A 13635-nucleotide genomic window follows, 5' to 3' on the forward strand; every position below is an offset into this window, starting at 1 on the left:
ATTCCAATCGATCATGCTCTAATACAATCTTCTACCTCTGACCGAACCTGTAGAAAACTCATGCAGGACTCCATGTTTGTAAAGAGATCACACCAGTGTTTTTAAATTCCAACCGCTGCTCTAGAGAGAATAAAGTTTAGACTTCACCTGGTTATAAACATTCTGGAAGCTGGATTAGGTTTCTCTTTATGGAAGTAGCATCTTTATATTCTTACCTGAAAAAGTCATTACCCTACAATGGGGAAAAACGTATTTGCCATGAAAAGTGAAAAATGTACTGCTCCTTGCTTCTTCCCACAGTATCCATAAATATGCTGAGACTGTTTATTTTGCTAGTTGGTTTTTGAGACCCTGCTGAAACAAGAGATGGCCTTATTTTACATTTCCCTCAAATTCTACCACAAACCACACTTCTTGGGAGAAAAAAACAGAAATTGCCATGTAAGCATGTTTACCTTCTACTGGCTAGGAGGTTGAAACTTGCTGCAGTAGTGACTCACCACAGTAATAGGCCTATAAAAGTGGAAGGACTTGTGGAGGAAGGACAGATGCCTCCAGGCATAGCATTCAAGATGCGCCCAGGTGTTCTAGCTGCCCTCCTGCTCATGAGCTGGACTCACTGTGGGTCCCTGCCCCTTCCCAATAATGATGAGGAGGATTTGTCTGAGGAAGACTTCCAGTTTGCAGAGGTAGAGTATGTTGCCGAACCCAACAGTGTGATGCGTCTTCTAAGTGCCCTTTTTTTTTAAAAGGTGGTCGTGTTGGTCTCTTTTCTAGCGCTACCTGAAGTCATATTACCATCCCCTGAATCTCGCTGGAATCCTGAAGAAGACAGCAGTAAGGTCCATGGGTGACAGGCTCCGAGAAATGCAGTCTTTTTTCGGCTTGGAGGTGACTGGCCAACTTGATGATAACACCTTAGACATCATGAAAAAACCAAGATGTGGGGTCCCTGATGTGGGTGAATACAATGTTTTTCCTCGAACACTCAAATGGTCAAAAATGAATTTAACTTACAGGTAAATTATGAACTATCTCTACTATATTTTTCATTTTAAAAAATAGTATTAAATGTCTAATTTTCAGCGGAAGTTACAGATGGCAAGTAGATCATGTACAGTTTCATTTTTAAGGTATATTTTAAATACTACAATGGAAGTTAAGTAAGGCCAGGAATAACTGTAATACTATTGATGAGAATTCTCATAACATCTATTATTGTTACTTCCACTGGATTCTCAAAATATTTCTCTTGAGAAGTGAAATTAGGTTCAATAAAATTTGCAAATGTAGCCCGTCAGGCATTGTTATTATAACAGTGGTAAAGGCAGAGAGTTCTACTCTTTCTAGAAACTTTGCAGAGCTACTTCATTTATTTGGCTACGTGATACAATTCCAAACTTTTAGCATGCAATATAAGTTCTTATTAAACACCTGGATATTTCAAATTTAATATATCAGATGAGCAGATATTTGGAGATACTCAAATGTCTGAGAGAATACCTCATTCTTTAGCCTTGCATGGCATTATAATGAAGAAGTCCTTTGAAAAATGGAACTCTAGTAGAACTTTTAGAGAAGTCAGTGAATTTTGAGTCAAAAAGTAGTATTCCCAGAAAAATACATACTCCAAAATAGCTTTTAGCTTCCAAAAACTTACTTGAAACTTTCTCTGTTGAACAGAATTGTGAATTATACCCCTGACCTTACCCACTCTGAGGTTGACAAGGCTTTCAAAAAAGCCTTCAAAGTTTGGTCTGATGTGACACCTCTGAATTTTACCAGACTTCACAATGGCACTGCTGATATCATGATCTCTTTTGGAACCAAAGGTAATGGTGCAGAATCATTTCTGCTTCTTAGCTCGCTCCTTTGTTTTATCCTCTTTCAGTCATCCTTTGCTTCTTTACAGAATTCAACAAAAACTGACTAACTGCCTGTGCGAGTCTCTGCTGGGTGGGTGTAACTAGCTTCCTAACTCTCGCTTTTGTGTGCAGAGCATGGTGACTTCTATCCATTTGATGGGCCCTCTGGTCTGCTGGCTCATGCTTTTCCTCCTGGACCAAATTATGGAGGAGATGCCCATTTTGATGATGATGAAACTTGGACAAGTAGTTCCAAAGGTAATATTGCTTATAAAAATATAATTCATGATTATCATATTAGATAGGAAATCCATTAAGAAGCATGTTGTGAACCATATTTGGTATGTGATTGTTTTTCAAAAAAAATACATACTTATTAGTTCCTTTAAGTGACATTTCTGCAAAGCAATGTAAAACATTAAAAACAAGCAAAATCTCTTTAGGTTAGGAGTTGGAGGAATACCGACTTTGTTTTGTTTTTTTAAAAGATTTATTTATTTATGCATGCAAGAACTGGGGTACAGGGCAGAGATGCAGGGGGTGAGAGAATTCACCAGAGACAGAGTGGGGAACAGAACAGGCAGACTGACCGAAGTACACTGCTGAGGGGAGCAAAGGGCCAGTCAGGAGAGGTCTGCTGCACCATGTGGGTTGCTCCCTGGACAGCCAGGGATTGAACTCGTGCTGTAGAGGCTACAGATTGCTTCACAATGTGGTGCTTAACCCCTTGAGCCACCAGGGAGGCTCTAGGAATACTAACTTTGAATTAGGATTAAAATATCTTTCTGTCGGGCCTCCCCTGGCGGTGCAGGGGTTGAGCGCTGGGCTGCGAATCTGCCCGCAGCCTCTGCAGTGCCGGTTTGTTCCTTGGCGGGGCCGAGGGTCCCACATGGCGTGCAGACCTCTCCTGCCACGCCCACTGCTCCCCTCAGCGGTGTATTTTGTCAGTCTGTCTGTTCTGCTTCCTGCTCTGGCTCTGGTGAATTCTCTCACCCTCCCGTACTTCTGACTGTACCCAGTGCTTGTATAAATGAATAAATAAATCTTTAAAAAAAAAATGTCTTTCTGTCAACCAAGGTGTTGTTACCATGGATTACATTTCGGCATGGTAAGGTACAGTTTATTATAAATATATATCTGAAACTATTAAAGCTGGATGTGTAGGTCATAGATAAATTGGATGTAAGTTGAAATAGTTTTTCCTCCATGGAATAAATATTAATGGCATAAGTCCAGTCAAATATCTGTTCCCTATTATATGAGTTACTTGTTTGAAATGTATCTATCTCACTAGTTTCATAAATAATATTCTGAGAAATCAAGTAGTGTCTTAACCCAAAGAACATGAGACAGGCTAGATGAGATTTTATCCTAGAATAAAATGAAACGGTATTGAATGAATCCTTTAAGGCTCATAAGAATTGGGAATATTAATTTAGGAAGAAAAAAATAGATTGTCTCAACTAGGACTTAACTTTGGAGCTCAATGGATCTAGTTGTGACAATTAGAAGTAGTCTGCACAGACAGCTGATTTTTATTATTTATTTAACTAAGAAGGATTATTTTTTGGAAGAGTAAAACAGGGCTTTGAATGAGCAATGCCTCAACTCCAATGACTCCAATCTGTCTTGGGAGGGAAAGATAAGGACTTACATATTAACATTCTAAATATCTCACAGGTTTAGAAGGTTTTAGAAAGAAAGGATAACATTTAGTATTACTAAGATAGAGTTATAATAAGCCTCGGTTTTATGTTCTTACATCAAGTATGGATTTTAAATATTTAAATGAAATGAATGAATGCCTCCACAAACAAATCTGGATTAATTTTTCAGCTGAAGGTCATGAATGGTATCCATTACTCATCATTTTAATGAAGACTTACTTGCCACTGAGATTGTATATTAATTTTGATGCCCGTATGGTCACATGATTTACTGAATTGGTTATACATTTTCTTCATGTATAGACTATGGTGACAAAAGGTGTTTAAGATCAAATTGAAACCACCGGCTCCAGTTTTCATGTATTCTAAACATAAGTAACAATAATTCCTCTTGACTTACATGCCTTTTTTTTCTGTTTATCTATTTCTACATTTCTTTTTTCAAATTTAAAATATCAGTATTAAAGTCTCAAAATTCAGTGGAAAAATGACTAAAGAATGCTAATCCAGTGATAGATTCATCTCATAGAATAGAAGACAGTTGGCTAGTGATGTCCAGAGTTTCTGTTTCTTTAAACTCTAGAGATATTGTGGAAAGAATCATTTAGTGTAAATTTGGTCCTGAGGTGAGTCCCAGAGACCCTGCTGAGTGTATCTGCCATACTTGGTCATTATCCCTTTGGATGCTGTTTAGATGGTGCTCTGGGCACCACCTTATTTCCGGTGTTCCTCATTTAAGATCATCCACATCCGCTTTCCTCAGCTGACCTCAGAAGACAAAGAGCAAATTGGGATTACTAGTATCTTCATAGTAGCTCCTCACTGATTACTAATTACATGAGAATAATCTGTGGACATTGAATTGTATGGGAAGTTACAATCAAAGGGAGCACTACTTATGTATAGGGGTTAAATCAATACTTTTGAGTCTTTCATTAAGCAACTGAATATTAACTTTTAAAAAGTGAGTATGCATAACTATTAATAATAACATGCACACACACACACACACACTTGAGAAAAATAGCCAAAAAAGAGAAATGGTGACATCACAGACATGACAGATGAGGTAAATAACACTCTCCACTAACTGGTCACTGAAGGACCTTGCTTTCTCATTGTTTGTCTTTTTACAGGTTACAACTTGTTTTTGGTTGCTGCCCATGAGTTCGGCCATTCCTTAGGTCTCGACCACTCCAAGGACCCAGGAGCACTTATGTTTCCCATTTACACCTACACTGGCAAAAGCCACTTTATGCTCCCTGATGACGATGTGCAGGGGATCCAGTCACTCTATGGTAACTAATTTATCAGCTTAAAAGCAGAATAGATACAGACCTTTATTTTCTAAGTTTTAGTGAACTATTTTTGGTTTTACTTTTAAACCTGGGAAACCTGTCCATTTTTTTTTTCTTTCCAAATCAAACCACCTACTCAGGTACAAAATATTCTATTCTCTAAAGTTTTTGCAAAATATAACTTCTCATATTTGTATTTTATATATTGCAAGGTACAACTGATACCTCAAAACATCTCTGTCATAAGAAAGGAAAATATTCTATTCGTCATTTAAACAACAAAGAAACAAAGCCCTAACAGCACTGAAATAGTGTATTAATAGTAACACAACTAAGGGTAAAAGGAGATTTTAACCCACTTATATAAATTCTGGGTAGTCTTTCAATACTCCAATTTGCCACTATGGAAACATTCAAGTGATCTCTGGTAGCTTTTAATAGAGTTATAATTACAGCGCCCAGTCATCAGTGTAAACATTTCTAGAGCACACAGCTCAGAAAACTTGCTCATGACAGCTAATCTATTACTGCCCTTTCTGGTTCAGATCTACCACAGCAGTTTATGAGTACGGGTAAGAATTTTGCAACGATTGTACCCAGGGGAATCAATTGAACAAATGTGATCCAGGTAAAGAAAAAGCAGTTTAGACTCATGATTGTGCTCAGCTCCCCTTTAGCTCTCATGGGGGCTGGTAGCAAATTTACAAACATGTAGCTGAAGGCCTGGCTTATCACTGACATGAGCTGCACTTGTCTCACTGGGGAAATAATATTAGCTGATATGCATAGCTTATAAAATGGACAAGAGAGTGAACTGAGATGAGGGCAATCACAGGGATATGCATCATTAGATGTGGGTAAGAAGAACATGTTTCTCAAGAGCAGTTTGTACGTATGTTCTGTAAAGCACCAACCTCCATCCCATTTCTATCACCAAATTGAGAAACCTAAATGTTCAGTTCCAGTGAATCTCAGGGGGTCATGAGAGTTGAGAGCAGAAGGAGAAGTTCCACCTGCAAGACCTTGGTCACCCTGGTAGGAGGAAATAGGAATACAGGTATTTGGACCACTGCATAGATTTGACAAGACTTATTGTCCTCCCCAGAAGAACCCCTTCCTACTCAACATTAGTGACATCATGTTCGCAGTGAGGTCGTCCTCGGTAACTTCTTCCATTTATTTCATTACTGTAGGCCCAGGAGATGAAGACCCCAACCCTAAACATCCCAAAACACCAGACAAGTGTGATCCATCCTTATCCCTTGATGCCATTACCAGTCTCCGAGGAGAAATGATGATTTTTAAAGACAGGTACTCTTGACATAGTTTTATAAAATCTGCATAACAAACATTAGTGAATCCATGTCTGGGCAAATTGCCAAAACATCTGGTCAAACTTTCAAGGAAAGAAGGTAAAAGTGCAATTAATAGACCTTTGGACACTTTATTTATGTATTTTAAATGAACTAAATAATTGATAGTGCAGCTTCTTTTCACATCATTGGTTGAAGTCTTTCCTATAAAGATAACCACATAACTACATGAATTCCCTTTAGTTTGGAAAGGCTTTGGCTCTGTGAACATATATTGAAATTTGAGAGGAGTGTTTAACAACCTAAGTCTGTAGGTGATAAAAATGAAATAATTTAAACTTTTCACCTTGTTCTAATATGCTTATTTTTTTCATTCATCAAATGCATTGCTTCCTCATCTGTGATCCCATAACATTCTTATCTCCTCTGTTATAACTCTAATTGCATTGTATTTCATATATTTTCTCATGTTTTAGTTTCCCTAGATAATGAGATCTTGGAAGAAATACTTTGTCTAACTCCTCTTTCTCTCCAGAGCCCAACACAGTGCCTGGCACATTTGCTGGCCACTTGTGGGATATGCAATATTGAACAAAGCATGATCCCAACTCACAAAGCACTTATAAAGGCTGGAGAGGTTTTAAACTTCAATACTTGAGACTACAGTTAGGGTAGCAAGAGCAAAACTGGCACACAGAGAGGAAGGGAACATTTTCCCCTTCACAGGAGACAGCTTTTAATTTCTCTGTATTGATATGGTGAAGAGGTGACCAGTGGCCCTTAAATTGAAATATTGCCCTTAAAATATGACATAAAAAATATGACAGCAATCTCTGTACTTCTGCTTTCGTGCTAGATTCTTCTGGCGGCTGCATCCTCAGCAGGTCGATGCAGAGCTTTTTTTAACAAAGTCGTTTTGGCCAGAACTTCCTAACCGCATTGACGCTGCCTACGAGCATCCTTCCCGAGACCTTATCTTCATCTTTAGAGGTAAGTCTTTCACTGCATGTCCAGAGCAGGCGATGGTGAATGTAACACTGCCAGATATGTAGTAAAAGTATTACTACATTTACAGGACTAAGTAACACAAAATGGAAACCAGAAGTGTCCCCAAATTTGACAAGTCAAATGTCAACATTATTACTCATATCTGCTCTTTGTTTCATAGCAATCATGTCAGTTTTTCTTATTCCTCTTTAAAACTATTTACTGAGCAAATGTAACAGTGTACATTTTAAAAATTGAAAAAAATATTGTTTGCCCCCTTCTAAATTTCATTTTCTTTCCTTTCTAGTCTTTTATCAGATGTAACACTTATTTTTAAAGACTTATATTCAGTGTATATGTTTTTCAATATTCTATTTGTTCAATTAACAGAAAATAATGAAATTTCCAAATTACTACTTCATCTTTGTGATCATAATTTATAATGCCTATACAACATTCTAAAGACATTTTTATTGTTTCACTGTTATAATTAGTGCTATAATGACCTTATAGAGAAAGAAATAATTCTTTACCTGGTATAAAATTTAAGTTTTCAATCTAATTTACTATTCCAACTGTGCAACTGGTTCATGCAGAAATCTTAATGTCTTTTTCACACAGCTTCAAGCTTAACGTTCAGAGATAATATATAGCCAAATGAATTATGACATTTGTTTGGCTATGCTCACAATTAGGAAATTTGGACCTTAATCCCTATTTTTGTCTGAAGAATGCTCATATTTCAAAATATTTCAGAAACATGGTCACCACACTAATTTATTTCTAAATGTATATTTTTTGGTTAAATTAATGATCTTTGATAAGAAATGAATCTTCATTAAAATAAATATATCTGTGCGTGCTCAGAGTTTCTTTGTATAAAGAAATCATTCTCTTATTCTAGGTAGAAAATTTTGGGCTCTTAATGGCTATGACATTGTGGAAGGTTACCCGCAAAAAATATCTGAACTGGGATTTCCTAAAGAAGTTAAAAAAATAAGTGCAGCTGTTCACTTTGAAGCTACGGGGAAGACACTCTTCTTCTCGGGAAACCAGGTCTGGAGGTATGGCAGCCATGTTTACTGACCCCTCGTCTGTGTCAGAGGCAATGTGAATCGCAGACATAAGACCCCAGATTAGTGTCTCTATTTAGGGATGAAAATATCATAGGTACCAACACTTGAAATGATAGCTTTACTTTACCTATACTGATACATACACACATGCCATAAATGTATCTTTTTTATCTTTTGACGTCTTTATAATAATGACATCCATAACTCTAAAGATGACTGCCAAGTTCTACCTGGTACTGCCACACCCTGCATGAGCTCTAGCGTTTCATAAAAACAGGTTGCTTATCGTATCACACTTGTACCATGCTTTTTTTCTTCCCATGATCTTCCCCTATGCAGTTGTCTTTTCTGGGAAGTCTTTCCCTAAATCCCTCCTTGAAATTTTATTTGTTTAAAATTAACTTGAAATACCATTTCACCTATAAAGTCTTTGTTGATCGCTGCATTTAGAAGTTATCTAGCTGTCATGTTCACTCACAATGCTGCACCTCTATTGCTCAGTGTCGCAGTGATGCCCACATCTTAGCTTCTTGAAGGTCCAGTGGTTTTTACCTTTTACCTACTGGAACATATCTCAAGGCTACATAAGTCTCATCAGTAACAGTAGCAGTAATATATGATGGGAGGCTGCTCTTCTGGGCTAATTTCAGAATGTGTCAGGATGGTGCATGTGTGCTCAGAGGAGAAGGAACATGGACTGTGTTGTTGTGGAGGGAAGATATGTCCCCTTCCTGACTTTAGTGCCACCACATGCCTCCATGACTTTCTAGTATGGCAGTTAAAACTTAAATATTTTTGTATGCACTATTGCACTGTGCAAGTTGTCTTACATGCAAGGAGGGATCAACCCATAAACATTACAGAACCACTCAAAGAACATTCTAGTGACATACTTTTATAACAGACACATAAACTTGGAAATGGAAAGGAGGGTGTGACTATCTTTTCAAAGATGGCCTTCAGGCAAAGTCAAAGATTGCTCATCCAGTATCTACCCTGCACTCGGTATTGTAATTCCTTATTAAAAGTATTAATTTTAATTAAAAATTGCTCTTAAAATGTTTTAACTTAATATCTAAGCTAGATATTATTATCTAAGCTTATTATTGTAGCTTATATATCTATTATTATTAGATTAGCTAACTAAGCAATAAAAAAAGTTACAATTCATTTTTATGAATGGAAAGATTATTGTTTTATGTTGTTAAACATAGCAAATTCCTAGTATTTTACTGCATGATATCCAGCTACTTAAATAAAGGTAGTTTTTCACTTAAAAAAAAAACTACCAAATGTTTTAAATGGACTTAAAATTTTAAAACTTGTCAGTTTTGAAAGGTGCCATGATATACATTGTACAATTTCTCAAAAATACAACCTACTGAAGAGTTTCCTCTTTTTTTAAATTAAATAGCTACGATGATACTAAACATCTGATGGATAAAGACTACCCCAGACTAATAGAAGATGACTTCCCAGGAATTGGCGATAAAGTAGATGCTGTCTACGAGAAAAATGGTAACCAGTTCCATTGCACTCAGAGTCCAAGGGGGCTTCTGCAGCCCTCCAGAATCAATTTCCTTAAAAAGCACTTTTATACAGAACTTAGATGTACAAAATGTACTGCAGTTAAGAAATTAGTCTTTTCTGGATGAACACTTGCATAGACAGCAAAAAATAATATGCTTAGAATAAATATTTTATGTAAAGATTGCTAATTCTATGCATATAAGTGCCAACCTTTAAACACTACCTTAACTTATATTTAAAGATGCCCAAATGCAAAGATGTTTGCCACAGTACAAATCAAGCATAGAGTGGGGAGTGATGGATACATAAAGAATAGTAACTACCATGAGGCTTTTTAGCTTTGATTATGAAAAGGGTATTATTCCTAACTTACAACAAATAACTAATGTCAATAAATCAAGTATCAAAACTTGAACTCTTGGCAGGCCAAAAATTAATTCAGGTGATAATGTAGGAGAGCTGGGAACCTTTATAACTTTTTCCCACCTTAAACCATAAGCAACAGAGTAAAGCATTAGCATTAGCGGAATTAGTAAAGACAAAGGTTGGAATGTTGTTTTTTTTTTTTTTTAAAGTGGGTTATAATTAATTGAGCTTTTAATGTTAGTTGAAGTGAAATTCTAGTATTTTCAAACTCTGAACTATTCTTTTTGGTCTTCTTTCTTATAGGCTATATTTATTTTTTCAATGGGCCGCTACAGTTTGAATACAGCATCTGGAGCAACCGCATTGTTCGAGTCATGCCCACAAATTCCCTATTGTGGTGTTAAGTGTCCTTTAAACAATGTTATTTAAATCCTGGAGAGCATTGGGGATAATACTTCTAGAAGCATGGGGGAGTGCTGGGAGGGAGAGGGAGAGATATCAGGGAAAGCTTAGTTCTGTGAACAAGCCTCAGTAAGTTATCTTTGAAAAAGTAGTGTCTATACAGTTACGCGTGGCTGGAACCGCATGGACTGTTAAAGTAGTGAAATTCAGGGTCTCTAAGGATCACCCAATTCCTGTGTGTTTGATAGAAGCAGTAACTAAAAATATTGCCCATATCCGAAAATGGGACATATGGTCTGTTAGGGAGAGTTAGTATAAATTTTTAGTATATTTATAAAGAACCTTTGCAAAGGCATAAAAAGTAACTCACATTTATATGACCGATGAATCTTTACTAAATACTGTAAAACAGTATGAAAGCGGGATTGGGGGAGAGGAGCATATGGTAACCAGACTTGAACAGAGATTAAACAAAGGGAAATGTCTGTAATAAATAGATGGCAGGCAACTTTCCAAAGAAATAATTTGGGTTTTTCACAGAAAATATGGGCATACACATGCCCCTTTTCAAAGAGAAATAAGGAAATACCAATGTCAGTAAAGACAGTAGAAAGACAAATGTTAGAACAACAGACATGGCCTTTAGACTTTGCGTCATTTTCACATTTGATAATGACTCAATGTCTCAAAGAAGACAAATCCTTCTTTGCATGTTCATAGATGATAAAGAGAGATAATCTCTCTTTGTATAAAAAATTTCAAGTCATTGAATAATATCAAAGTAAAAAAACTGCTAAAATTAAAATGACCTAAAGCCATGGCATCACTTTCATTATAAGCCATTTGATTGTTTAAGATTAAAAGTAGTGTCTTAACCCTATGTATCCAGATAGTTATTTTAACTGTCCAGATTACTTTGAATATATAGTCTATTTTTTGAAGATACACACTAAGATGTATGCTATGAACTGGAGTACACACATTAAAATAGAGACATCTGGGATAAATCAAATCATCTACTAGATGGTGATCCCCTTGAGGATATGCAACTCTGCCCTTTGTCTCTCCTTTACTTTTTATCCCTCAGCACTTTTCACAGTGCCTGGCACTGTGAAAAGAAGAAATGATAGCCATCAAGAGAATACATGGTGCTGAAAAATCTTGCTCATAAAACCTCAGGCAAAGAAAAGAAATTGTATTGTATTGCAAAATGTATTAGAAAGTTGTATAGTTTATAATTAAAAATATTTTCAATAAACTTTGTTCTGTGGCTTTTTTTTGATTAGCTATTTGTAAAATTTTTTAAAATATTTTTTATAATTTATTTATTTATATACACTTTACATCATTGTTCATTTTTTATACAATGCTTGCTTTCTCCTCTCAGGTGTAGTCCCTGTAAAATTCCCGCCACCAATTTACCCATGCACCATCACCACAGTCCTTTGGGCTTGTCCCCTCCCAGTTTTGATTCCTCTCCCTCACCCTCCCTTGCAGAATGTCTGATTTATAGCTGCCTGTTAATTTTGGTTTTTTTATTTATTGTTTTTATTTTTTTCCCAGCCCTTTATTTGGTTCCCCTATATTCCTCTTATAAGTGAAGCCATACAATATTTTCTTTTTCCTTCTGACTTATTTCACTGAGCATAATTTCTTCTAGTTTCATCCATGCTGCTGTGAATGGCATAAGTTTATCTTTTTTGATTGCTGAATAGTATTCCATTGTGTATATAGACCACAACTTCTAGATCCAGTCATCTATTTTTGGGCATTTGGGTTGTTTCTATAGCTTACTTGTTGTAAATAGTGCTGCAATAAACATAGGGGTACAGGTACCTTTTGGGTGAATTAATGTTTTTGTGTTCTTTGGGTAGGTTCCTAGGAGTGGGATTGCTGGGTCATATGGTAGCTCCATTTTTAGTAGTTTTGATACTGAACACCAGCCTCAGTTTCTCTCAGTCAATAAAAGGAAACAGAGTGTGAGGAGAAGGAAAGTAGTTAATTTGTTCACAAACTGAGGAGGGCAGCAGACTCATGTCTGAAATACCACGGGCCCCCACTCTTTGGCAGAGGGCAGGGGCATTTACACAAAGGAGTCAAACAAAAGAGAGATGGGCAAAGGGGAGCTGGGAAGGGCTGGCCCATCCTTTTGGTGCAGGTATATGGAGATTTCGGGTGGGCACCAGCTTGCTTTGTGAACACTGGATGTTTAACTTCCTTGAATGTTTAACTTCCTTATTATTCCCTTAAAGATGTTCTTCCTTTTTCTTAAATTGCACGAAGACAAACTTGTTAAATGCAACAGATAGATTGCTTATCAGATGGCAGGAAGAGAGACCTGTCCTGTTTCCCTGTATCAGTTTGAGGAACCTCCACACAGTTTTCCACAGTGGTTGGACCAGTCTGCATTCCCACCAGAAGTGTAGAAACTGTGGGATATGTTTTAATAATTGTTACATTTTTAGTCCTCCACATGTGTACCTGTTCCGCTCACCCTCCACCAATCTACCCTTGTGCCTATTTAGTCTTTTGGTGTAATTGGAAGGGTTTTTTTTTTTTTTTCCCACAGTGAGCTCACTCATTGTTTTTGCTTTGTAAGAAGACTAAATTCAGAATTCTAAGACTAAATTTAGAATTAATTGTACCAGGCTATGTTAACTGAACTTCCCTAGATGGAACCCACAGTTTCCTCAGAACCTTCCCCACTCAGAGTATTACTTGGCAGTGAGGGGAAGGATGAGTGGATCTGGAGTTAGGAAGGTTGGGTTCTGGTGTGCAATATGTCATGAAGTCGGGTGTGTGATTCTGGACAGGTGATTTAATCTCTTTGAGCCTTACTTTTCTGGTGCATAAAATGAGAGCATAAGGGTCTTTGGTGAGGCTAGGGAAGAGAGGAGGCAAGTAACTCCACTTAGGAAGGCCAGCAGTCACTAGCTTGCCCCAGCGTCAGCTGAGCTTAAGCCATTAGAAGGCCTCTGTTTTCTTATGCACTACCCACTCCCAAATATTGAATCAGTGTCTGTGAAATGACAGGCAGCTAAGATGTTGAGATGAACTAGAAACATCTACTCTAAAGATCTTATATCCTACTGTTAACAGAGCAGCCCTGATATAAAAAAAACTTTGGCATC

The 13635-nt window shown here is 37.0% G+C and overlaps 1 protein-coding gene across 1 annotated transcript; it reads left to right on the forward strand.

Moving 5' to 3' along the window:
* Nucleotides 1–572: 572 nt before the first annotated feature.
* On the forward strand, nt 573–10571 carry MMP13 (matrix metallopeptidase 13; the record flags this gene model as incomplete). Its single annotated transcript, XM_084248853.1, has 10 exons — nt 573–689; nt 778–1019; nt 1684–1832; nt 1998–2123; nt 4669–4830; nt 6024–6141; nt 7000–7133; nt 8035–8194; nt 9621–9724; nt 10406–10571. 10 exons carry the CDS (start codon nt 573–575, stop codon nt 10504–10506), a joined length of 1413 nt encoding a protein of 470 aa, XP_084104979.1. The 3' UTR covers nt 10507–10571.
* Nucleotides 10572–13635: the final 3064 nt, after the last annotated feature.

This window comes from Talpa europaea (genome assembly GCF_964194135.1).
Source record: "Talpa europaea genome assembly, chromosome: 12".
In the NCBI taxonomy this organism is placed as follows: domain Eukaryota; kingdom Metazoa; phylum Chordata; class Mammalia; order Eulipotyphla; family Talpidae; genus Talpa; species Talpa europaea.